The 25312-nt window shown below is 45.9% G+C and overlaps 1 protein-coding gene across 1 annotated transcript in view; it reads left to right on the top strand.

Annotated features, from left to right (window-relative positions):
• Nucleotides 1–12653: 12653 nt before the first annotated feature.
• ITPKA (inositol-trisphosphate 3-kinase A) overlaps nucleotides 12654–25312 on the top strand; it is a 61544-nt gene continuing 48885 nt past the window's right edge. Inside the window, exon 1 of the mRNA XM_083509243.1 lies at nucleotides 12654–13736. Within this exon, the coding sequence (XP_083365369.1) occupies nucleotides 13290–13736 (447 nt within the window). The 5' untranslated portion in view covers nucleotides 12654–13289. The remainder of the gene's footprint in view (nucleotides 13737–25312) is intronic.

The following is a 25312-nucleotide window of genomic DNA, read 5'->3' on the forward strand; positions in this document are numbered from 1 at the left end:
TAAAGTGGTGCTTCAGGTTAAGAACATTTTCAGGTTAAGAATGGACCTCCAGAATGAATTAAGTTCTTAACCCGACGTACCACTGTACATAACACCACCTCATTCTTTCTTCGACTTCTTCAGAAACAGCTTTCTCCATTAACCATACCATGTGATCATCATCAGAGGGCTAGGAAGAATACAAGCCAAGTGGAACTGTCACTTGGCCCTCATGAGTTTCCTTGAACTCTTAAGAGAATCAGGCATGTTGTTTGGACACAGACGTTGTCGAAACTTGCAGAACTGAATCTGGAGACAAACTGATTTAATAAAAATGTGTGTGGGTGTTTCGCAGGGGGGGAAAGAAAGTTTTTCTGCCTCCTCTACTGTTTAATAGGTCGTAGGTTGTGTAAGAATGCATGTACCACTTCATGAACCACTGTAAAGATTATCGTTGCTAGTTAAAAATCCTCTTTTTAGGGAACCTTTCCTCTGTCGAAGGCTGCATTCCCATAAGGACGATCTGTAGGGAGCCGGAGCCAGAATCCTGCAGGGCCATCCGTTCCTCTTTCGGCCATTCCATTTTCTTTCTCGGCTTCTTTCTCTACATCTGAGACAGCTGCCCTGCCCTGCATTCCTTTCTGGCAACTTAGGTGGGTCGGGCCAGAGGCAAAAGGAGGCAGAGCAATGGGAATGTAAATTTTACTTCTGTATGGTAGACAGTTGCTACACACTCACATACCTATTTCTATCCAGGAAAGAAGGCATTATGTAAGAGGCATTATGAGAGTTCAAGGACAAACTCCAGCCAGGCAAAAACTCAAAAAGAGTGCAGAGCAGAGCTGTCATGGGGGTGGTCTGGGAAGATGGCATATGTGACCTGACTGAGGCCTGCATTTGGCTCCTAGGCTGGAGGTTCCTGACCCCTGCTCTAGCTACAAGTCTGAACTCAGTTCTTCCCATCTTCTCACTGCTCCATTTATTTTAGCCAACCATTCCTATCTCCCCCTTCCCCCTGCTTTCCTCCTGTGTTACCTCACCCACATATAATTAACTTGAGGGCCACATGTGTTTCTGAGGATGCAAGTTCCCTACCCCTTCTTTCAAAGGCGGACTTTCTGGTCACATTCAGATGAGCAAATCTAGACTTAATAAGTCGATATGTGTGCCACCTTACACATGTAGTTGCTTCATTCTTTCCTTAGTGTGAGCGACTGAACAAACCAGGGAGATGCAGTTAACCATTGTTTCCTGTTACATCCCAAAACAGGAACTATGGTTATTGGCTTTTGAGCAAACTAGGATGCACAAGCCAACTTTAAACTTTGTATACATTTTATGGATTGTTTGAAAACCATTAATCATAATCTTTGGTTGGTGCATAACAGGAAGCTAAGGCTAACTTAGTTTTCTTGCTTGAACAAAGGGAGCTGTGAGGTGGCTTTGTGCTTATTATCTCGGCTTATTTAGCTGAGATTTGATTGTTGTTCATGTCCTTTCAGTGTGCGTTTGGAGTGTGGTATGATGGTAAATGTTAAGTCGTGGGTTGACATAGCAGCCGGCACAGCGATTTCTTCAAGTAGCTCTTTATTATGGTAAGCTGAAATAGAACTGCCTGCGAACAGCTCAGCCGGCCTGTATTTATAGGCAGCCGGCTGTCAACATTGTAACCACAACAGCCCAGAGTTCCCGCCTAAAATAACTGCCGCGGACCTGAGTGAAAACTATCTACAGACCTGAGTGAAAACTATATACAGTATCCCCCTGTTGGCCCAGGGTGAAACTACACTACATAACACCCCTCCCCACCGAGATAAGGCGTTAGTTACAATCGTAATGGTTTCCTTATATACAGCACTACGCGTAATGGTTCAATTAGGCACAAAAGCATATCGGTTACATTTCCCATACTTAGACCAACAGTGATACCTGTCCAACAACATAGTCCTTTAAATAAGTTGGGCGCTTGGAAACTCTGCCAGACCGCCGGGGACTGGTAGCCAAGTCCGGAGGGCCACACAGTTCTCGCTGAGGCTGTGGTGCGACCCTAGGTGGCGTTGGAACCAACTCCCCTGGATCCGCTGCTGTGGGTGGAGCCTCCGCAAGTGGAGTGGTCTGAGTCTGTTCTGAAACGGCTTGGTTCGGCTCCACGCTGGCAGTTTGCGAGGGAGGTGTAGGTGGGGCCTCGCCATCTGTACGTGTCTCTTCTGGAGCCGCAAGCGCAGTTGGGGGCACCTCGGTAGTGTCCAAGTCCCCAACCCTGCGCCTAAGCTGGTCTATGTGCCGTCGCCACAAGCGTCCGTCTTCGAGTGCCACCTGGTACGAGCGAGGTCCAGTGACTCCCACTACTGTGGCTGGCACCCAAGGGATGTCCCCCACATAGTTCCGGGCAAAGACCTGGTTTCCTGGGACAAATGACCGTGGTGCGTTGGCACAGCCTGGGGGTTCAGCCACGGCAAAGTCTGGGTGTAGCCGGTCGAGCGGTGACCTGAGGCGGCGGCCCATAAGCAGTTCAGCAGGACTCCTCCCTGTGGCCGCATGAGGGGTGATGTGTTGCACAAACAAGTATTCGGCGACCCGCTCATGCCAGTCTCCCCGGTCCAGGCGCGCCAGTGCCTCTTTTGTCGAGCGCACCATTCTTTCTGCTTGCCCGTTGCTGGATGGATGAAAGGGTGCCGTTAGGGCATGGCGGATGCCCAGTCCCAAAAGATACCGCTCAAACGTGCCTGACGTGAACTGTGGTCCGTTGTCAGAGACAAGGACATCAGGACACCCATGCGTTGCAAACAGGCCTCGCAGCACCCGGATGACAGCTTCGGTAGTGGTGGAGGGCATCAGGGCGACCTCCAGCCATTTGGAATAGGCGTCCACCACTACCATAAAGGTCCGGCCGTGAAAGGGGCCAGCCAGATCGATGTGCACCCTCGACCAGGGTGTCTTTGGCGTCTCCCAGGTGTGTCCCTTAGCTGCCGGTGGTGCAGGCCTCGACTCCTGGCACGCTTGACAGGCAGTGATGGCATCGTCCATATTAGGCCACCAGACGTAACCCCGAGCCAACGCCTTCATTTTGACAATTCCCGGGTGGCCAACGTGCAGAGCCTCCAGGACGCGCTGACGGAGTCCCTGGGGAATCACGACGCGGTCTCCCCACAGCAGGCAGCCGCGATGAGCTGAGAGTTCATGTTGTCTGGTTGCGAAGGGCTGGAACTCCGATGCAAAAGGCCCTTGTGGCCACCCCCTCCACACCCAGTTGAGCACCCGGCTGATGGTGCGATCCTGGGCAGATGCGGAGGCCACAGTGGCAGCCGATACAGGCGCTGCCGGAAGATCCTCAATCAGAAGGAGCGATGAAGCTGGAGCCGGGTCTTCCACAAATGCTGGAAGAGGGCAACGGCTGAGGGCGTCGGCATGGCCCATCGATTTCCCCGGGCGATGGATGAGCCGGTAGTGGTAGGCAGCCAGGAAAACAGTCCATCGCAGCATGCGTGGTGAGAGGACCGGTGGAGTTGGACGATCACCGGCGAGGAGGCCCAGGAGTGGCTTGTGGTCAGTGATGAGGTCAAAAGTCCTGCCATAGAGGTATTCATGGAACCTCTTCACTCCAGCCACAAGTGCCAATGCCTCCTTGTCGAGCTGGCTGTAATTCCGTTCCGTCGGAGATAGTGTCCTGGAAAAGTAGGCGAGCGGTGCTTCTCTTCCATCTGGAAAACGGTGACTAAGGACAGCACCGATGCCAAAAGGTGAGGCGTCGCAGGCAAGGACCAGCGGCCTGGATTCACTGTACTGTACCAGCACACTGTCTGAAGAAAGGAGAGCCTTGACCGCGTTGAAGGCCGCCGTCTCCCGATGACCCCAGGCCCAAGGCGTCTTAGTGCTAAGGAGTCGGTGAAGAGGCTCAGCCACTGTGGCTTTGTGGGGCAGGAACATGTTATAAAAGTTCAGCAGCCCCAGGAATGCCTGCAACTCCGTTTTGTTCTTTGGGGTGGGGGCCTGCTGGATAGCGCGGATCTTGGATGTGGTTGGATGCAGACCGGAGGCATCGATAAGATAGCCCAGGAACTCTACCTGTGGAACGGCGATCTGGCACTTCTCCCTCTTTACCTTGAGCCCGGCCTCCTGGAACCTGGTCAGCACGGCACGGAGGCGCTCGAACAGCTGCTGGTGTGAGTCTGCAGACACCAAGACGTCATCAAAATATGGTACCACGCCCGGAAGCCCTTGCAGGAGACGCTCCATAAGGCTTTGGAAGATGCCAGGAGCCACACTCACCCCGAACTGCAACCGGCGGCAACGGAATGCCCCCCGGTGGGTGGCAATCGTCTGGGCTTCAGCAGTGGCATCATCGACTGGCAGTTGTTGATAGGCTTGGGCAAGGTCCAGCTTAGCGAAGACCTTACCCTCACCCAGGGAATGCAGCAGGTGTTGGACAACAGGAACCGGATAAGCGTGCTGCTGAAGTGCCTTGTTGATCGTGCACTTGTAGTCAGCGCAGATTCTCACCGACCCATCTGGCTTGACAGGCGTGACGATGGGGGTTTCCCACTTTGCGTGGTCAACCGGCTCCAAAACTCCTTGGGCGATCAGTTTGTCCAGTTGTTCGTCCACCTTAGCCTTGAGAGCAAAGGGAACCCGGCGTGGCTTTAGCTTGATGGGGGCGACTTGTGGATCAAGGCTAAAGGAGATGGGCGTACCTGTATATTGGCCCAAGGTGCCGTCAAAAACCTCGGCAAAGTCTTTGACCAGACCCTCAGTCTCTGCGTTAGAGATGCAGTTGATGCCGGTGACTTCCAGGCCGAGGGCATCAAACCAGTCTAGCCCTAGGAGGCTTGGCCGCTGACCTTCGACCACCACCAACCGGAGCAGGCCCGAAAAATCCTTGAAGGCGATCCGGAACCAGCCAATGCCTACCACGGGAATGTCGTTTCCCTGGTAGTCTCTCAGGTGTACGCGGTGAGAGTCGAGTTGCCTTTTGGACACTCTGGGTACCAGTCTTTTGATGGTGCTCCATGACACGATGGACAGGGCAGACCCGGTGTCGATCTCCATGTCACATGGAGCTCCTTCAATGAGCACCGTGACGTTCAGCTTGCGTCGCGTAGGCGAGTCGGTTTGGCCAATCGTGGTTCCAGACGGGCAGCGGCAGTTGGTGAGAGCGAAACAACTTTCCTTGGCAGACTGGAGTGAAGACTTGGACTTGCGAGTCGATGAAGGGGGGGTGTCAGACGGAGCCGATCGGCAGACCTTAGCGATGTGGCCCCTTCTGGAACACTTCCTACAGATGGCGTCTCTGAATCGACACTTGGCACGGGAATGGTTGCCTCCGCAGCCAGCACATTCCGGTTGGCCCTTGGACTTCTGTTGGAACTTCCTGCGCTCCCGCTTTGTCTGGTGCACGTCATCGTCTTCACTGGAGGATGCCTCCTCACTGCTGGCCTCTTCATGATGCACCGGAACTGGCTCCCTAGCCAGACGCGGGCTGCTGGACTTGCGGATCTCCTGGGCGGAGCGTTCAGCAGCTTCCGAGGCCACAGCCTCCTCAATGGCTTTCTGTAGCGTGAGGTCTGGCTTGGCTAGGAGGCGCCGTTGCAGATGGATGTCCCGGACCCCGCAGACGATTCGATCCATCAGGGCATCGTCTAAGTCTCGGAACTCACAGTGCATTGCAGCCTGTCGCAGGGCGGTGGTGTAGTTGTTGATTGACTCCCCCTCTGCCTGGTTCCGGTGGTAGAACGCATGGCGGGCAGCAATCTTGGACGGCTTTGGTGCGTAGTGGTTGCGGAGCTTCTCTTGGATCGTGTCCCATGGTGTTGCCTGGACTGCTTCAGGCGCAACCAACGCTCGGGCCGTCTCAAACACCTCAGGCCCACAGAGGCTGAGGAATAGGCCCCGCTTCCGATCCTTTGATACTGCTGTCAGCTCGTTGGCTTGGAGGTAGCAGTCGAACCGAGCGAGGTAGGAGTCCCACGATTCAGAGGCTGGCGCAAACGGCGGTAGAGGCACAAGTGAAGCCATGATTCCGATGCCGGCGTGAAGGGCGATGGATGGAACACAGTGCTCTAGCCAGAACAGTCAGCTCTGAATTGGTTCTGCCCAGTGATTTCGCTCAGTGATTTCGCTCTGTGATTCAGCTCAGTGATTCAGCTCAGTTCAGAGGCTGGCCGCATCTGGCTGTGCTCTGATGTCCATCCATCCCATCCTCGTCGCCAGTGTTAAGTCGTGGGTTGACATAGCAGCCGGCACAGCGATTTCTTCAAGTAGCTCTTTATTATGGTAAGCTGAAATAGAACTGCCTGCGAACAGCTCAGCCGGCCTGTATTTATAGGCAGCCGGCTGTCAACATTGTAACCACAACAGCCCAGAGTTCCCGCCTAAAATAACTGCCGCGGACCTGAGTGAAAACTATCTACAGACCTGAGTGAAAACTATATACAGTATCCCCCTGTTGGCCCAGGGTGAAACTACACTACATAACAGTAAATTATATTAATTAAAGGATATTAGTTAGTATCCTACTAATCATAGAAATTTGAAGTTAATCAATCCATGACACAAAAGGATATTTTTCATAGGTTTATTTATGATGCCTGCATTCCTAAATTCCAGTAACAATTTACGGAAGCAGTGTAAGTAGTGTGAAAAAGGAAAAACACTTTAAATTGCTATTTATAGTTACATTGGAGTGTTTTAGGGTCCCCTCCTTTTTATTGATGCTTTAGAATCTAGCCACTTGATGACAAAGTTTAGGCTGCAATCTTATACCCACATTTATTGAGAGTTACAGTCCATTAAACTCAATTGTACTTAACTCTGAGCAGACATGCATAGGATTGTGCTGTTTGTCTTTTGAGAAAAGAAAGAATGCAAAGGACCTTGGATGTCATATTTTTGAGGAACACTTCCATGGGTCACATGCATGTCCTTCAACAGCTCTCAACCAATTGGTAACATTTCCAAATACAAATATGGACAAAGCACAAAGACAGGTAGTCTCTAAAGATGGAAGACTACCTAAGACCTTCTTTGAGATGACTGACAATATGGACTTGATTGATATATGGAGAACAAGGAACCCTCTTGAGAGAGAGGGAACCTTCTTCTCTGAAGCAAAAATGACATGGACCAGAATCGACCAAATATGGGTTACTAGAGGGATGGCTCCAAAGATAAAGAAAGTGGAAATCTGCTCAAAAACGTGCTCCGACCATAATGCCTTAAAGATGGAGATGAAACAAACTGCAGCTGGCTCTTTCAGATGGAGGATGAATGACACCCTATTTAGAGATGAATAAGTTTACAAAAAGGCCCAAAAAACTTTGAGAGACTATTTTGAAATAAATTTAAAGACCAATGTTGAAAAAAGAGTAATCTGGGACGCAAGTAAAGCTGTGATGCGAAGATTTCTGATACAACAAAATGCTATAAAGAAGAGAAGTCAAATGAGAAAAAGGATAAGATTCTGGAAAAGATTAAAGAAGGGGAAAGGAAATTAAGATCTAAACCAAAGTCTCAAGAGATTCTGAAAGAAATAAAGATGTACCAGACACAATATATGGAATTAATGAATCAAGAGATAGAATGGAAAATTAGACAAATGAGACAAAAGACATTTGAATCAGCAAATAAATGTGGTAAACTACTGGCGTGGCAAATAAAGAAAAGACCAAAATTGAATACAATCACAAATTTAGAAGTGGAAGGAAAAAATATTCATAACCCAAATGAGATTAGAAACTGCTTCCAGAGATACTTTAAACAATTGTATTCACAAGGGCCACAGAAAGAAACGGATATAGATGAATTTTTGAAGAAAAATGGACTGCAAAAAAAATTAGCCACAAAGTAAAATGGTTTTGAATCAGAAAATAACTGATAAGGAAATTGAAGGTGCCATTCAAAATATGCAATTAGGTAAATCTCCGGGACCGGATGGACTGACTTCCAGATACTACAAAGCTTTGAAAGAATGGTTACTACAACCTTTGAAAGAGGTCTGCAATGAGATTTTGGAGGGGAAGAAGGTACCAGAATCGTGGAAAGAGGCGTATATTACACTTATACCGAAAACAGAGACTGAAAAGACTCAACTCAAGAACTACCGCCCTATATCCTTATTAAATGTGGATTACAAATTTTTTGCTGACATTTTGGCTAAGAGATTGAAAAAAGTCTTGATAGAGGAGATTCATAGGGACCAAGCAGGCTTTCTCCTGGGAAGGCATTTGTCAGATAATGTTAGGAATATAATAGACATTGTGGAACTGCTAGAAGTGAACATAAATATTAAAGCAGTCTTGATATTTGTGGACGCGGAGAAAGCTTTTGACAATATTTCTTGGAGTTTTATGAAGAAGAATCTACATGGGATGGACGTAGGCCAAGGTTTTGAAAATGGTATAGGTGCAATATATACTGAGCAAAAGGCTAAACTTATTGTAAATAACGTGGTCACGGAAGACTTTAAAATTGAAAAAGGGACACGACAGGGGTGCCCAATCTCCCCACTACTTTTCATTTCGGTCCTGGAGGTTTTACTGAATATGATTAGAGGGGACCAGCTGGTTAAAGGGGTACAGGTCGGAGCTAAACAGTACAAATTGAGAGCATTTGCAGATGACTTGGTACTTACATTACAAGAGCCAGGCTCTAGTACTAAGAGGGTATTGGAATTAATTCAGGAGTTTGGTCAAGTTGCAGGATTCAAATTGAATAAATCTAAAACTAAGGTCTTGGAGAGAAATTTAACAGATATGGAAAGGGAGAAGTTCCAGAATGAAACAGGTTTAAGTGTGGTTAAAAAAGTGAAATACTTGGGGATAAATATGACAGCTAAAAATGTGAACTTATTTAAAGATAATTATGAGAAATGTTGGACAGAAGTTAAAAAAGATTTAGAAATTTGGTCAAATCTGAAGCTTTCACTGCTAGGCCATATTGCTGTGATGAAAATGAATGTATTGCCTAGAATGTTGTTTTTGTTTCAAACATTGCAAATTGTGGACAAGATGGATTGTTTCAAGAAGTGGCAGAAAGATATTTCAAAATTTGTCTGGCAGGGCAAGAAACCCAGAATAAAATTTAAGATTTTAACTGATGCAAAAGAAAGAGGGGGATTTGCCCTGCCAGACTTTAAACTTTACTATGAATCAGCAGCTTTCTGCTGGTTGAAAGACTGGCTGCTTCTTGAGAACACAGACATTTTGGACTTAGAAGGTTTTAACAACATTTTTGGGTGGCATGCATATTTATGGTATGACAAGGTCAAAGCACACAAAGCTTTTAAAAATCATATTGTCAGGAAAGCATTATATAATGTCTGGATTAGATATAAAGATCTGTTGGAAAATAAAACCCCAAGGTGGTTGTCGCCAATGGAAGCTAAGGCTGTGAAAAAACTCAATATGGAGGCCAAATGGCCGAGATATTGGGAAATTCTGGAACAGAAGGAGATAAATTGAAATTGCAGAGTTTTGAAAAATTGAAGGACAAAGTGAGAGATTGGCTTCATTATTATCAGATAATAGAGGTCTATAAACATGACAGAAAAATTGGCTTCCAGGTGGAAAAATCAAAATTAGAAACAGAGCTGTTGGAATCCAATACTAAAAATTTATCTAAGATGTATAACTTGCTGTTGAAATGGAATACGCAGGATGAAACAGTTAAATCAGCTATGATTAAGTGGGCACAAGATATTGGTCATAATATCATGTTTGCTGACTGGGAACAGTTGTGGACCACCGGTATGAAATTTACGGCATGCAATGCCTTAAAAGAAAACATTATGAAAATGATATATAGGTGGTACATGACCCCAGTCAAGCTTGCAAAGATTTATCATTTGCCTGACAATAAATGTTGGAAATGTAAAGAAACTGAAGGTACTTTTTTTCATCTTTGGTGGACGTGCCCAAAGATTAAGGCTTTTTGGGAAATGATATATAATGAAATGAAAAAGGTATTTAAATATACCTTCTTTAAGAAACCAGAGGCCTTTCTCCTGGGCATTGTTGACCAACTAGTGTCAAAGAAAGATAGAACATTTTTAATGTACGCCACAACAGCAGCAAGACTACTCATCGCAAAGTACTGGAAGACACAAGATCTACCCACCTTGGAAGAATGGCAGATGAAGGTAATGGACTATATGGGACTGGCAGAAATGATTGGCAGAATCCGAGACCAGGGAAAAGAGGCAGTGGAAGAAGATTGGAAAAAAATCAAGAACTATCTTAAGAAATACTATAAAATTAATGAGTGTTAGAATGGCGCTGGTGTTATAAATTAAGGGGTTAACAGCTGTAAAGTTTAAGATTAAAAAGAAGAAAAGAGGTTTTAAATTTGAGAAGATTGAGAGTAAGAATTTGCTGAAAAATTTGAAATTAGAATGCAGTAAGGGGAGGTATGGGGGAGTCGGGGAAATAAGTTATATGAAAATAAGGATTTGAAATTATACATGTTTTTGTTTAGTTCTGTGTTTGTTTGTGTTGTGTTTGTTAAAATATTTTTGTGTGAAATCTGAATAAAAATTTTTTTTTAAAAAAAGGAATATTGGTTGCCATCAATGAAGGAAGAAAATGCTGCACTTAACTGTCTCCATTGCTTGTACCAAAACTGACAGCAAAACTGGTTTAATACAGGGGGGAGTGTAGACTTCTATCAGCCCCAGCTGGCATGGCCAATACTCATTGCCATCACAAACAATTTTATAAGTACAGTAGCAGCAGTGGAGTGAACCAAGAGAGGATACACAATTAAGGCTCAGGGATCACAGCCCTCCCAGGTATCTTATCCCCACAAATGACCAGAATAACACCCTAAAACTATAGCTCAACCTCTTACCCGCTTCTGATACTTAAATTTCCACTTAACTGAGAAGTGTGAGAGACTCCCTGTCATTCCATCTCCTGTGGTGGCCAATCAGCTCTCTGCCCACCCAGCCAATCACGAAACCGTCACTGTGGGAAGCAATTCCCACATCTGTCTCTAGGGGGTGGAAACCCATTTTTTTTAAAAAGCAACAACTCTCACCTGAAGAACTCCTTTGGGCTTCCACTCTTGTCATTCTGTTCCCTCATCAGCAGCACTAGCCAATCAGAGTAGCCCCTCAGGGCCCAAGAAGTAACTTAGGGTTTGGGCTGCTGTTCTGAATCACCTGCCTGCCTAAAGGTTGCATCTGATAATCCATTTCAATCATCCTGACCAGTCACAGGTGTGTTTTCTTTTGTGGGGGTTGGGGGTATGGATCTTGTATTCTGGGCTTGTAGAGGGTTTTCTCTTTGCACAGCCAGACTGAGTAGCAGTAGCAGCTCTGTGAGTGGAAATTTGACAGAATATTATTCTGGTATATATTTTTTTTGTGATGAGAAGGAGGGCTAGAGGCTGAAGGCAGAAAAATGCTGGACTTGCATCAGTGGCGTAGCGTGGGGGGTGCAGGGGGGGCCGGCCACACCGGGCGCAACATCTGGGGGTTAGGGGGCGCAAATCCACGGGTTAGGGGGCGCAAATCCACGGGTTAGCGGGCGCAAATTACTTGCCTTGCCCCGAGTGCTGACAACCCACGCTACGCCACTGACTTGCATTATGCCTGCCCTGGGTATTTTATTTTTTACTCATGTTGAGTAACCCTGATGGGGGCAGGGAAAGAGTTTACATTCCTACTTCTTCTTTCACATTTTTTCCTCTTTTTTCTGTTCCTTTGCTCCTCTGAATCAACCTCTTCTCTTTTCCTCACTTCCTTTGTCCCAGAGTTACAGTTCTGGCCTTTTAGGTCAGCTTCATTTTCATATTTCTCTTCTTAATGGTGCAACCCACAAATACATTTCCACTCTGTAGCTTGTCCCATTGACTTCAATACGGTTTGCTCCCAAGTAAATGGGTACAGAATTACAGCTTTACATAACAAGCCTAACCTTGTCTACTCTAAGTAAATCCTTTTGAATTATATGGGGCTTATTCCCAGGTGAGGGGGGCTGAGATTGCAACATTAGGCATGTTTTCCAGTTGTGAATTAACAAGGATTTGAGAGGCTACTCTAGTGACTAAGTAATATATATATGCAACTAATTGAAGGGGTGTGAAAAAATAAAGCTTTTCTTGGCTGTACCATTTTAGGTGCAGGTTGGGGAAAGAACATCTTTGAATGCTCTTTAATCTTAAAAATAAACTGTAAGAGCCTGTTAGATCAGGCCAATGTCCCATCTGGTCTAGCATCCTATTCTCAAACGAACTTTCAGGAACATAGAAAACCACCATGCTGGGGAGAAGGATTTGATTTAGGCTTCTCACTGACATGCTATTTTTCTATTTAAGGGAGATTTGGGAAAGAGAGAGAGGCTACGCAACTTCATTCAGCTGCATGGCTAAACAGGATGCTGAATTCTGTAAATGACCCTGTTGGATTTGTGTGCTTTGCATTTGAAGTAAGTAATCAGAAGGAAAATGGCTCTAGCCAAGAAGGAGCAGGAGAAGGAACCCTCTTCTCGCCTTATATCAGTGTGTTTCAACTTGACCACCTTATCTGTTCCATGCTACTTCTATTATATTTAGTGATGTGCTAGCCACGTTAGCTGCTCTGATCATCAGAAATGTTTGCGCTTGCCAACCGTCCCATCCCAAGTGGGCAAAGGCATTTCACGGTGCTGTTTCCTTGCGTAACTGCCCGCCCCTAGTGCCACGCGAGGAGGCAGGAGGAGCGCGCTGAACTTTGTCCCTTTCCTGGGAGCTGAGTCGGGAGCTTTCGGGGCGGGGGAAGCGGGAAACTGTTTCCCTCCAAGCCTGAGGCGCGCTTCTTTCCGCCGAGCCGCGCGGTTGGGGGGGCGCTGTGCGCTTCTCCTTTCTCGCCGCAGTCGGGAGAGGAGTTTCATTGAAAGAGAAACCAAAGAGGGCCTGGCAGGGGCGGCGTCAGTTAAAAGTACACAGGGGAAGCAGGAGCGGGGCGAGGCGGGCCGGCCTGGCCGGGGCGGGGCGCTGGTGGCGGCTCCTCCTTCTCCGCGGTTGCCTGAGGCGCCTGACGGCAGCGTGGAGCAACAGTCTGGAGCGACCCATATGGGCCGACTGGGCTCTTGGAGCAGGCGAGCGTCGGTCTGACGGGGCGCGGGGCTGGCCATGCTCGCCCGCGTGAGTCGGCGGCTCGAGCCCTCCGGCGCGCCCTTCCCCACGAAGAAGCCCGCCAGCGCGGGCTCTCCTGCTCCCCGGCCGCGCCGCTTGCCGTCTTCGCGGCGCGCCCACACAGTTGCTGGGCTGCGGGCGGCGGCTGTGGCAGCAGCAGCAGCAGCAGCAGCAGCAGGAGCTCCAGTTCGTTCTCCTCCTCCATGGAGCCCCGAGGCTCCCGCGACGGCAGTAGCGGCGACGGCAGCAGCCCGGAGCTGGGCCGGGGCAAGCGGCTGAGCGTCGGCGAGCTGCGCTCGCTCTTCGAGGCGCGCTGCGCGGCCCCCAGCAGGCAGCTGCCCGAGCCGGCCAAGAAGAGCTGCCGGCCGCGCAACGGGGTGCTGGCGCCGGTGATCCCGCAGCTGACCGTCACCCCCGAGGACGACGCCGATGAGGCACAACGCAGCCCGGCCGGGCGCCCGCGGACGGAGCCCGACGGCGCCTGGCTCAGCGCGGACCTGCTGTCGTCGTCGCGCCGCCTGTCCACGTCGTCGCTCTCCTCCACCGGGTCGTCGTCGCTCTTCGAGGACTCCGAGGATGACCTGCTCAGCGACACGGAGAGCAGGAGCCAAGGCATCGTCCACCTGGAGCATGGCGAGGAAACGCACCAGGTACGGACAGCCCGGCACGGGACCAGGAGGAGGAAGGGGCGCCGTGGCGGAGGCGCGGAGAGGCTGCCCGGGTGTCGGGCACAGGCGCTGCGCACGTGCGGGACCGGCTGCCTTCCTGGCAGCGGCGCCCCGTCGTCAAGAGTTTAGTTGCCTCGGAAAGCTCAAATCGACGAGTTAATCCGTAGCGCCGCGCTTTGGCACTGGGCCTTCTGAAGCCTGGAACGAGGTTCCTTCGCAGGTTGCACGATTCCGACAGGCAGCGCAATCTTAGACACTCAGCGCAGTCTTAGGCTACTCAGAAGGAAGCCCCACTGGGACTTGCTCCTGGGTATGTGTGCATAGGATTACGGCCTCACAGTGTAACTCTTATGCATGTTTACTCTGGAGTAAGCCCTTCTTTGGTCTGTGTCCAGTGGCGGATGGCTTCCGGCTAAGTGTACTTGCCTTATACAGTACACTTGCAGCTTTGCTGTGAAATAAATGCTTTGTGTGCATAAGAAAAAGGCTACATGAAGATTACCTGTTGTGTAGAAGTTTGATAATTTCGCATGTGGGCTTTTTTCTCTGTGTGCGCATGCCGTTCCATCAGTAGATTGGTGCAAATACATACAGGGGAAACCTGCAGGCAAGGTAAATTCCATAAGGAAAGTGCATATGGGTTTTATAGTGGTGCCTTCTAGGCAGGAATAACTTGTAAAGCGGCAGTGACATTGATCTCATATGAGTACAGTGTTGTTTACTTTTGTTAAAGACACCTCCAGCAGATGGACAACACTGTATAAGTGATAGATTTGTAGGCCTGTAGGCACAGCCTCTGCTGTGAATACAGCATAATGAGCAGTATGATCATATGCATGTACATCTGTATATTTAATATCCTGGATTTCTGCAATAATAGCATTGCCTCCTCTCCCACTCTGTTTCTTTTTTTGAGATGCTAGGATCACTGTGTGTAAGCTAAGATTTAACCAGTGCAATCTGGTCCTTAACTGCAGACTGAATAACTCTGTGAGGCACATAAGTTTATATTGTGATGTTTCACCAACAGAAATTGTTCACTGCTTCTGTTTTGTATCCAGCTAAGACTGTGAATAATACTAAAGCAAAGCAAAGTCTTCCGTTCTGTGAACAGACCAGTGGTCTATCCTAGCTTTAAAAATGAAAGTGTACAACAAACAGGTCAATTTGGGAGTGATAAGACTCTCCCCCCCCCATTGTCTTGCCTTCCAGCAATGTTGGTTCAGAGCACCTGTTAATCCAGGACTTTCTGTAGTATGTAACAAGTATTAGTGTGGGAGCATTTGTCAGTGGACAAATATGGTGGGTGCCTCACATGTGGCTTCTTCACAGAACTGAATGTTTTAAGGCAGTGGATGGTTTAATGCCAATCAAGGGGGTTCAGCACTCTCAAGCCAAGCATGTAAAAAATTGTAATATTTCAGATATGGGAATGTTATAATTCAGATGGTGATTCTTGAATGTTTCAAGTCAGTATGATTACTTGCCAGTGTTTCCATGAAAACCTGAGAACTAGAATAAATGGGTCTATTGAGTTCTGCGGTGCTTTGCCAGGGGTGGGTGTATAATGCAGCTTGCAGTTGCATGTTTCCAAGTATGGAGTCTTGAACTGAGAGTGAAATTGGGATCCTCTGTGTGTCTGAGAGCGCATTTCTAGCTTTAAAGGCTGTAAAAGATTCGGAAAATACATATACTATATAATTCTATTAGCTTTGTTAGCAAAGGTTGTCCTGTGGAGGTCTTCCTCCTTGCACTTCCTTGTTATCAAATTGAAAAGAAAATGAAATAGTAATGGAGGAGTGGGCAGGGGCGCCGACTTATAAAAAATATTGGGGGGGCCCATACCGGGGTCCTGCCGCTGGTTCGCTCGGGTAGCCGGGAGAACGCAGTTCGAGGTGGCGGTGTTGGGGAGAGACCCTCGCTCAGGGCGCCACTAGACTTGGCGGCCGGCGGCCTATCTGGGGGGTTTTGGAGCGTATTTCGGCGGAGCGATTGGGGAGGAGGGGGCTTGTTGCCGGATTCTTCAGCTGAGCCGGAGATCCGCTGCTGGGGGTCCCTGGGCCGAGTTGTGAGCACGACCTGCTGAAGGGAGATCCAGCCGATTGCGCGACGGGGACGGCCGGGGCTCTCCGGCTAGGGCGCGCGGCTGGCTGGCTGGCGAGGGAGCAGGTGGGGAGGAGGCGGGGGTCCTCACTCTCTTAGGAAACGCACCCGCGCGCCCGATTGCCACGAAGTCCGAAGGGTGCGTGTGTGGAATTAAAAAGCAAAAACGAGATACGGGCAGGGCATGCAAAGAGTTTTCTGCAAGAGGATGGAGGGCAGGTTGAAGAGAAAATCACTCAGGATGAGACAGTCAAATCAGCCATGATAAAATGGGCTCAGGATATTGGGTATAACATCATGTTTGAGGACTGGGAAAGGTTATGGACCACCGGAATGAAATTCACGGCATGTAATGCCTTGAAGGAAAATATTATGAAAATGATTTATAGGTGGTACATGACCCCAGTCAAGCTTGCAAAAATATATCACCTGTCTGATAATAAATGTTGGAAATGTAAGGAGGCTGAAGGGACATTCTTTCACCTCTGGTGGACTTGTCCAAAAGTGAAGGCCTTCTGGGAAATGATCTATAATGAGTTAAAAAAGGTATTTAAGTATACCTTTCCCAAGAAACCAGAGGCCTTCCTCTTGGGCATTGTTGGCCAGAAAGTGTTAAAGAAGGATAGAACTTTCTTTATGTATGCAACTACAGCAGCAAGAATACTTATCGCAAAATATTGGAAGACACAAGATTTGGCCACACTGGAAGAGTGGCAGACGCAATTGATGGACTACATGGAACTGGCTGAAATGACTGGCAGAATCCGAGATTTGGGAGAAGAAACAACGGAAGAGGACTGGAAAAAATTTAAGGACTATTTACAAAAACAATATAAGTTGTATGAATGTTAAAAATTTACACGATTCGGAAACTATAGCTTCAGCAATTAGATTTGGGAAACAGGAAATTATATTTTAAGTAAGAAAAGGTCAAAATCTAAGGTAATACTATGTTTAATTTAAGATATAAGTAACTGATGAAAAGTATGTTAAATTTAGAGGTATAGTATTTGAAAAGTACAAAATAAGGTATGAAACAAGGTAATAATTTGCTGATATCTTTATTATAAAGAATGCAGGGTAAGGGAGATGCGAGGAAGTCCAGTTAGTTATATAAAAAATGTGTTGAATGGTTGGTTTTCTTTTCTTCTTTTTGTTTTTTTCTTTTTCTTGTTCTTTTACTTTTTTCTTCAGTGTATGTTTCTAACTTTGAAAACTTGTATTTGAAAACTTAATAAAATATTTATAAAAAAAGAAGAAGAGAAAATCCTTTCGCTTTTCTGGGGCGCAGGGAAGTCTCAGAGCCGGAGGTTGGGGAAGGGACCCCCTTTGCTCTGCCCTCTTCTCCCGTCTTAGATTTGCATGGGGGTCCCCGCCCGAGCTTGCCTGGCCACCGGGCCACACAAGGGCCGCGCTCTACGCGGCGCACCTTGCTAGCCGCGCAGCTGTCCTCCGCGGCTGCGGAGTGGCCCTGCGCCGGTGCCCAGCCCCTCTGGGCGCCCGCTGCGCTGCCAATGACAAGCGGGCGACGTCGCGGGCGGGGAAGGCGTCGCTTTCTTTCCCGATCCTTCATCCTCCCAGTCTTCCAGCCCTTTTTGGGGTTGGAAGCTCGTCTCGTTCGCCCTTCTCCTTTCTTCACCCTGCGCGCAATTTTCCTCCCTCGTCTCCCTCCCCATTTCTCCTTCCTTCCTTCCTTCCTTCCTTCCTTCCTGACGGGCTCGGGCTTCGGGTAGGGCTCGGGCTCAGGCTCGGGCTCGGGCAGCCACAGCGTCGGCGGTGTTGGCGATCGGCGGCGCAGGGGGATGGCCCTCCCGGGGGAGCCGGCGCTGCTCAATGGGGTTGCCAAGGAGATAGGCCGGCCGCCCCCTTCCCCCGGCCCGGCGCCCCCCGCCGCGCCGGTGCCCGTTATTGAGCTGGTGCGCGCCGGGCGCCCTATAAAAGCCGCGGACGCGCCCACCGCCGCCCGAGATTATTGGGGGGGCTGAGCCCCCCCAAACGAATTTTTGAGGGGGCTCGGGCCCCCTCAGGCCCCATTGAGTCGGCGCCTATGGGAGTGGGTGGAAAGCTTCACAGATAAGCCTGAAGTTGTATGACAGTTGCTGGTAAAATCCCAGCAACCAGAGGGGGGTGGAAGCAGGATTTCCACTGTTCGTGGCTGCCGTACCTTCCCTATGACTTTGTCTCTTCCCATGACTAGCAGACATAGAATGAAGTATGTTGTAAACCATTGGTTCAGTTTATGTAATATATTTTTCTCGCACACTGCCACCATGTGCATCCTAGGGTTGTGTTTGAATATCATGACATGTGAATGGTGCAATTATGGATAATGTTGGCAGCAATACCAGCGATTACTACAGCACTTTTCATGAGTTCCACAATCTTGGTTATTGCTGCCAGCTTTATTAGTGAAGTGATTGCTTGTTTGGAATACATATTTTGGCTTACGAAACCAAGATATGAACAAGCCTTTGTGCTTATACACCTTGTCTTTGCACTGCAGCTTCCCTCCTTCTGTCGTAGTTGACTATTTCGTGGGATAATTACGCAACCATTGCTTCCTATTAAACATCTGAACTGGGAAACTATGGCTAATAAACTCGGAACAAACCATGGCTTGAAATCACAGTTTGAAGTTGGTTTCATATCTTGACTTGTTCCAAACTTCATTAATGTTGTTTTGTTACATCTTAACAGGAAACTATAGTTAATTAACACAGGGAATTTTCAATCATGGCATGCCAAGAAGGGAAGAGGGAAGGAGCAGTTCATAGACGGAGCATACAGGCACAAGGTTGGTCTGTATCTCAGTTAAATATATGTATGAGCTGGAGCTAAGTTTTGATATGCTAGTGTATATCCAAGGAAAGCTGCAGAGGATATAATGTTCAGCCAAACCATGGCTTAACACAAATGTGCAAGCATGAAAGTTCTCAGAGGTGACCCTGGTTCTTCTGCTGCTGCACGGCTGCAATGAAACCATGGTTAGGCTTAGCATGTTGTCCAAGCCAGGACTCAGGGTTTGTCTGAGGCAATCCCAGGTTCAGATGAAATGACATGGCTGAGTTTATAGCAGCGAAGCAGCAGGAAGACCAAAAGAGGAGCAAAACAACTGCAGTCTCCTCTCTGGGAGCAGCCTGCAAGCTTGCATGTTTGCCAAAGGTGGTACCTCAGTATAGTGGTACCTCGGGTTACAAACACCTCGGGTTACAAACACTTTGGGTTACAGACTCCGCTAACCTGGAAGTAGTACCTTAGGTTAAGAACTTTACCTCAGGATGAGAACAGAAATTGCGTGGCGGCAGCAGGAGGCCCCATTAGCTAAAGTGGTACCTTAGGTTAAGAACGGTTTCAGGTTAAGAAAGGACCTCTGGAACGAATTAATTTCGTAACCAGAGGTACTACTGTACATGTGAACTCGACCATTATTGTGTGAACAGGTCTTTGTGATCCCAAGTATACTTAGAATTCTCCCTAACACTGGATTGAGTTCAGAGGAGTTTACTCCCAAATATATTGGCTTAAGTTGGAGGCCTGGTACTGTTGTCCTGTGTGTAACTGCCTGAGATCATTCTATTTCTTTCAGTGAAAGTTGAGTGCATTGAGGTTTAAAATACCACAGTGCAGTCTTATAGTGCATTTTCTTGGAGATAAACTCTGTTGAAATCAATAGAAATTGGTCCAAAACAAAACTGCAATCCTAGGCTATCCTGTTTCCTTGGAAGTAAGGCCTGTTGAATTCAGTAAGACTTCTGAATAGGCAGGATTTGGATTACACAGTAAATGCATGTAGATTTGGCAGTGATAATGCTTCTAGAAATGTACAAACTGATAAGGGCATATGGAAGAATGAGGACACTATGCAGGTCATGTTGGTGATTAATTCTGTCCTATGGTCGGTTTGGTTCAGAAGTGTCCTATGCTGTAGCAGCTGTACAGGCTTTTAAAGGGGGACAGTGCCTAGCATTTTATAAAGTGCTTTAAAGTGTTCCACTGCTTCACCTGCAATATTTCTGTGATCCTCACTACATTCTTATAAGGTGAGCCAATATCATTACTGTTAGAGCGACAATTTTTAGGCACACCTAAACCCATGGATTTCTGGTATATGCATTTTCTGCATATGGATTACGCTACTAGCTGAAGTCTTTGATACCCCCTTCCTTCCACCCCTTCATAGTTTAGGTTTGTGTGAAAGTAGACAGACAGGCCCAGGTGAGCTTAAATTCTCATGCCTTTGTTAAATTAACTTTTGAGGCAGTTCGAATTGAAGCACATCATGCCTTCTATATAGGATATTTGCCCTACAGGTGTGTGAACGGGTTCATCCACCGTCACTTTATGATTTATGTTCACTGGAATTGTTTTTACTTTAATGTAAGCATTGTCGTTCCAACATATTTTCTGTTTTGGGTAAACTATTAGTTGGCTTTGATCAAATAATTCTATGTCATCTTGTCAGTGTGACAAGGAGAGAGAGTGGATTGGTTTATACATAATGCCATAATACATAAAAAATTCTGACCAACACTACAGCCAGTTTAGTGGTCCTAGATATAAACAAATATTTAGGGGATATTCAGGGAGCAGGTGCCAACAGTTTCTTTGTAATTATAGCTTTCCCTCTCTTGAAGCTTTTACTATTTATTTGCTTTTTTAACTGGACATATTTTAAATATTATTATAATTACTAGATTTTTATGACATTTTTCAAAGGTGTTAACCAGCAGGCATTTCATTCCCACCCACTTTTTGACTCGATACCATTTAAAAACTGCTTCTTGCTGTGTGTGTGACTGGGGATTGGGAGGTGTTTGGAATGATTAGCAAGCATACCGCTGTCCACTTTGGCAATAATTCGTTCTTTCCAGTAAATCTGTTCTGCAATTTGGCAGGTGCTCATTAACATAAAGTCTTTTTTTTTTAAAGGAAAGTAAGCTGTTTTTCATGGCATTTATGGCAGCTATTTTCCTTAGCTCTTATCATGGTTTTCTGGAGGAACTCGAACTGAAATCTGTTTTCCTTTGCAAATTCCTTTTCCTACCGTATTGAGAGCACACAGAGCACTGTTAATAATAGACAACTCAGTCATTTGAGCAATTGGCACAGAATCTTTTCTAAGGAAAACAACACATTTTTTTTTTAAAAAAAAGGAATTGGAATGATGAATTGGAATATGTTGATAAAGCGTAGATACCACAAACTGGAGTAATACTCTCGGGACTGCATTATAAGAACAATAACAGTCAAGTGATTAGAGGAGACGAGTCATTCGACCTTTGGGCTGCTTTAAATCCATATGCTCATAGTCTCGTGGGTTTAGTTTTGCAGTTTTATGTGCTTTTTTAAATTGGGTCTATAAAATGAGCTGAAATCAACTATCTTTTTTAATAGGGATGTTGCAATGCCAGATTACTTTGTCTTAATATTTTTGCTTTATGTTCCTTAGTGGGAGCTAGGCATATGTATAACTAAAATGTACCATATTTTTTGCTCTATAAGACTCACTTTTCCCCTCCTAAAAAGTAAGGGGAAATGTGTGTGCGTCTTATGGAGCGAATGCAGGCTGCACAGCTATCCCAGAAGCCAGAACAGCAAGAGGGATTGCTGCTTTCACTGCACAGCGATCCCTCTTGCTGTTCTGGCTTCTGAGATTCAGAATATTTTTTTTCTTGTTTTCCTCCTCCAAAAACTAGGTGCGTCTTGTGGTCTGGTGCGTCTTATAGAGCGAAAAATATGGTATTTATCCTACTTCTCAGTCCAGAGATCCCCTCCAAAGTGGCTATCAATAAAGCAATTATATAATTAATGAAAACAAGCACACCCACCCACACCCTCCCAGGCCACAAGAAGTGACTGTAAAGCAGTATCAGTTTACATATACTGTAGCCCAAATGCTGTTGGAATAGATACAGGAAGCAAAGCTATTATAAAAAGCCACTTTGCATGCTGTTTGTTTACCTGTGACCACAGAAAGGTGGAGATTTTGTATGCTATTTCAAGTGTCTTGTTAGGCCATTGGCAAAACATGTACAGAAATGTGGCTTGGATCAGTGTCAGATAATTGTAGGGTTCCAAGCTTTTCTTTTAGCAGGACTGAAAAAACTGGATTGAGTTTTCATTCAGGCTGTCAGTCTGATCAGCATTAGGGATGTGTGTTCAGGATGGTACATGAGGGCCAAACTAAATGTGTCGTGGAAGGTCTGTGAATAGGATTTTCTAATGGTTAACAACAGCTGCAACAAGACCTAATTGAGACAGCAGTGTTAAGGCACCCATAGGTTTCCCCGGGAAGGTAGGGGCGGGACGGATGGACACAAATAGCAGTAGGGATGGGGCAGCAATTTTCATTGTAGAAATTGTATGCATGGCATTCACCTCCTGTGGCTGCTTCTAATCCTTTAAATGCTACGGAAGATTCTAGCATTGAATTGTAGAGTTGGGAGGGACCCTGGGTCCCCTAGTCCAGCCCCCCTACAGTACAAGAATCAGGATGTGGTTTGAGGGTTGTTGTTTTTAAGCATACATCTATATTCACCCCTAGACAGGAGGGGGAGATGCCCCCTGCCTCAGTTCCTGGAAATGACTCACAAGTGTTTGTAGATCCCCAGATGTTGTTGGACTACAATTCCCATCATCCCTGAGCTCTGGCCTTGCTAGCTAGGGGTGATGGGAGTTGTAGTTCAACAACATCTGGGGATCCACAGGTTGAGAAAGGCTGCTCTACAGCAGTGGTTCACAGTCAGCTAAGTACTGTGGACCAAGCCATGGACTCCCTACTTTTGAAAATGTTGATATCTTTTTACACACTGAGCTGCTCAGGTAGACTGAAGGGGGAGCAAAGGCTTGATTACCTAGTTTCTCCCAGGGTGAGCAAAACCCAGCAGGATAGCTTACTTTATGGTCTTAACTCCTTCATGTGTTAGACTTAAGTATGTTGGTTATATGAGGCTGGTTATCCCGCAAAGACATTTTCTTGGGGGCGGGGGCTTTACACCCTGAATATGTTTTACTTTGTGTTGTTGTTGAGTTTAGATTCTTGAGGTTTTAACTTTCAGCGGTTTAATATTAATATTGTATATTTTATTATTGTAAACAGCTTTGAGATGAATAGTGAGATATGTGTATGTATATGTGTGTGTGTGTGTGTGTGTGTGTATATATATAATATATATGTATATATTATATATATGTAGTGTGTGTGTGTGTGTGTATATATATATATATATATATATATAGGCACTTGTCTGTCTTGAGAGACAATGGAGTGTGCCTTTGTGGGTGGAAGTCAAACCACTGCATTTGCAGCACTGAAGTGACCTCCCCAAGTTGCAGGCCTGGCATTGTATATGGAGATTCTGAGCTGCCCAGACGACAAGACCCCCCTCTCGGCCTTACTGATATGGTCCAAAGGAAAGCAGAGCAATACATTTGGCATCAGCTTGACTGCAAGAGTAGCCTGAAAGAGGCATGCAAGACACGTATGTATGTGTGTGTTCATTCTACATAATCAACTGTTCCCTCAAAGTAAGAATCACATTATTCCTGCAGTGTGTAACAGCTAGAACCCTAGAACCCAGTCAGCAAAATCCACACCATGTGGATTCATAATCCAGCAAAATTATCAAGCCATATGGAAGGAGACACATATCAATCACAATTTGGCACATATAAATTTTCAATAATAGTTAATTGGAAGACTATCCCACAAAATATTCATAAAGTTAGCTTTATTATATTAGCCATCACCAGCGCCTGTCATCGGTTTCCAGAGAGATGACTTAGTTGGCGAAGTGTCAAAGGGTATAATACTTCATAATGAGTTTCTCTGATATTGATACAAGATGAGTATGCCAAACCCTGTGAAAGCATTTTATTCCACACTTGTGATTGAATAGGATAAAACCATTTGAAAAGAGCTTAATCAGGTATAGTAGCCAAAGGGGCCTGTATTGGCATGTATAATATTGTATATTCTAACACACAAGACTCATTTGTTATGACTTCTGGTCCATTTTGAGACCTCACCAACCAATTTAAAAATTATCACTATAAATAAGTGTCAATAAAATAGATCAACTGCTGTCCTTATAAAACCAGTCAGATGAGACTGAATATGAATATAGTCTGAAATAATCTTGTTTAATCTCTTTGCACAGACAGCTGCTAAATTTTGTAATCTTGGTTTAAAAGTGGTATTGGATGATACGGTGAGGTCAGTGGTGGATTTTTACCTTTTTTGCATATTAATATAATCCATGCCTCATTCCTATGATAACAGTGAATGGGTTCAGAATAAATGGTTTGACATTTGCCACCTTAGCTTTTTCAAAGCATAAAACAAATCCACTTCAAACCATGGATTATGAAGCTCGTTTGTTTCAATAAATCATAGTTAAGATGAGCCACCTTTCAAGGTTTGTACATAATGCTAAACTATGGTTAACTGAAAAAATATTTTATTTTTATACATTTAACATAATTTATATACCGCTAGTAGAGCAAAAGACATCTAAGTGGTCTTCTGTTTTCCTTGAGGTTACGCCAAAGGAGTGGGGAGGCTTGACTGCACAAGAACAAGACTCATTCACTTAACATCAAACCATGGATGTGATAATGTGCATTCAGTGTGGGATGCACGCACCTTTTTGGGATGCTATATGCACAGGGTCATCCCCATGTTGCTCCTATTCCACACTATTTGTCAGCCTACAGTGCTTTCTGCTGGAACAGTTGTAAAGTGCTTCATACATGTGTATACACAGAGAGAGCACTTCTTCTGGTCATTTCTTACTGGAGCAGAGCTACTGATGTTGCCTGGCTGTGCCACTCCACTCGCCCTGTTTAACTTCTCTATGAGTGAAATAGGAAACAGTACAGTAACTTACTTGCCTCTGTGTACCGATATATTTCTTTTGTATATCAGTATATCAACACACCTCTGTTCTGAAAGACAGGGCAAATATTTTAAAAAGCAAATCTCTGGAAACATTTATTGTGAGGAAGGGAAAAGAGAAGTCTGTTGCACAGTACAGTGGTACCTCGGGTTACAGACGCTTCAGGTTACAGAAGCTTCAGGTTGCAGACTCTTCTATTTTTTTTTAATAATAATTTTTTATTCATTTTCCAGACATTTTTATACAATCAACTCATATTAACTCTCACATTCATCAATTTTTGACTTCCCTCAGTTTCTCTGCCAATCTTTCGTTAAAATTTCTATTGTTAACGCATTTCTGAACTTATTATTGCCTTTAACCGTTCCTCTTCCTTTCTCCTACTTTCTTTTTTACAATATTTCTTAATTTTTCACAGAGACTCTTCAAAACCAACAAGCGTTGTCTGTGCATCACATATGCTTTTCAGATAATCTGTAAATTTCCCCCAGTCCTCGATAAACTTTTGGTCTTTCTGATATCGAATCTTCCCAGTCAATTTATCCAATTCTGCATATT

Source organism: Podarcis liolepis, assembly GCF_965112155.1.
Source record: "Podarcis liolepis genome assembly, chromosome: 1".
NCBI lineage: Eukaryota > Metazoa > Chordata > Lepidosauria > Squamata > Lacertidae > Podarcis > Podarcis liolepis.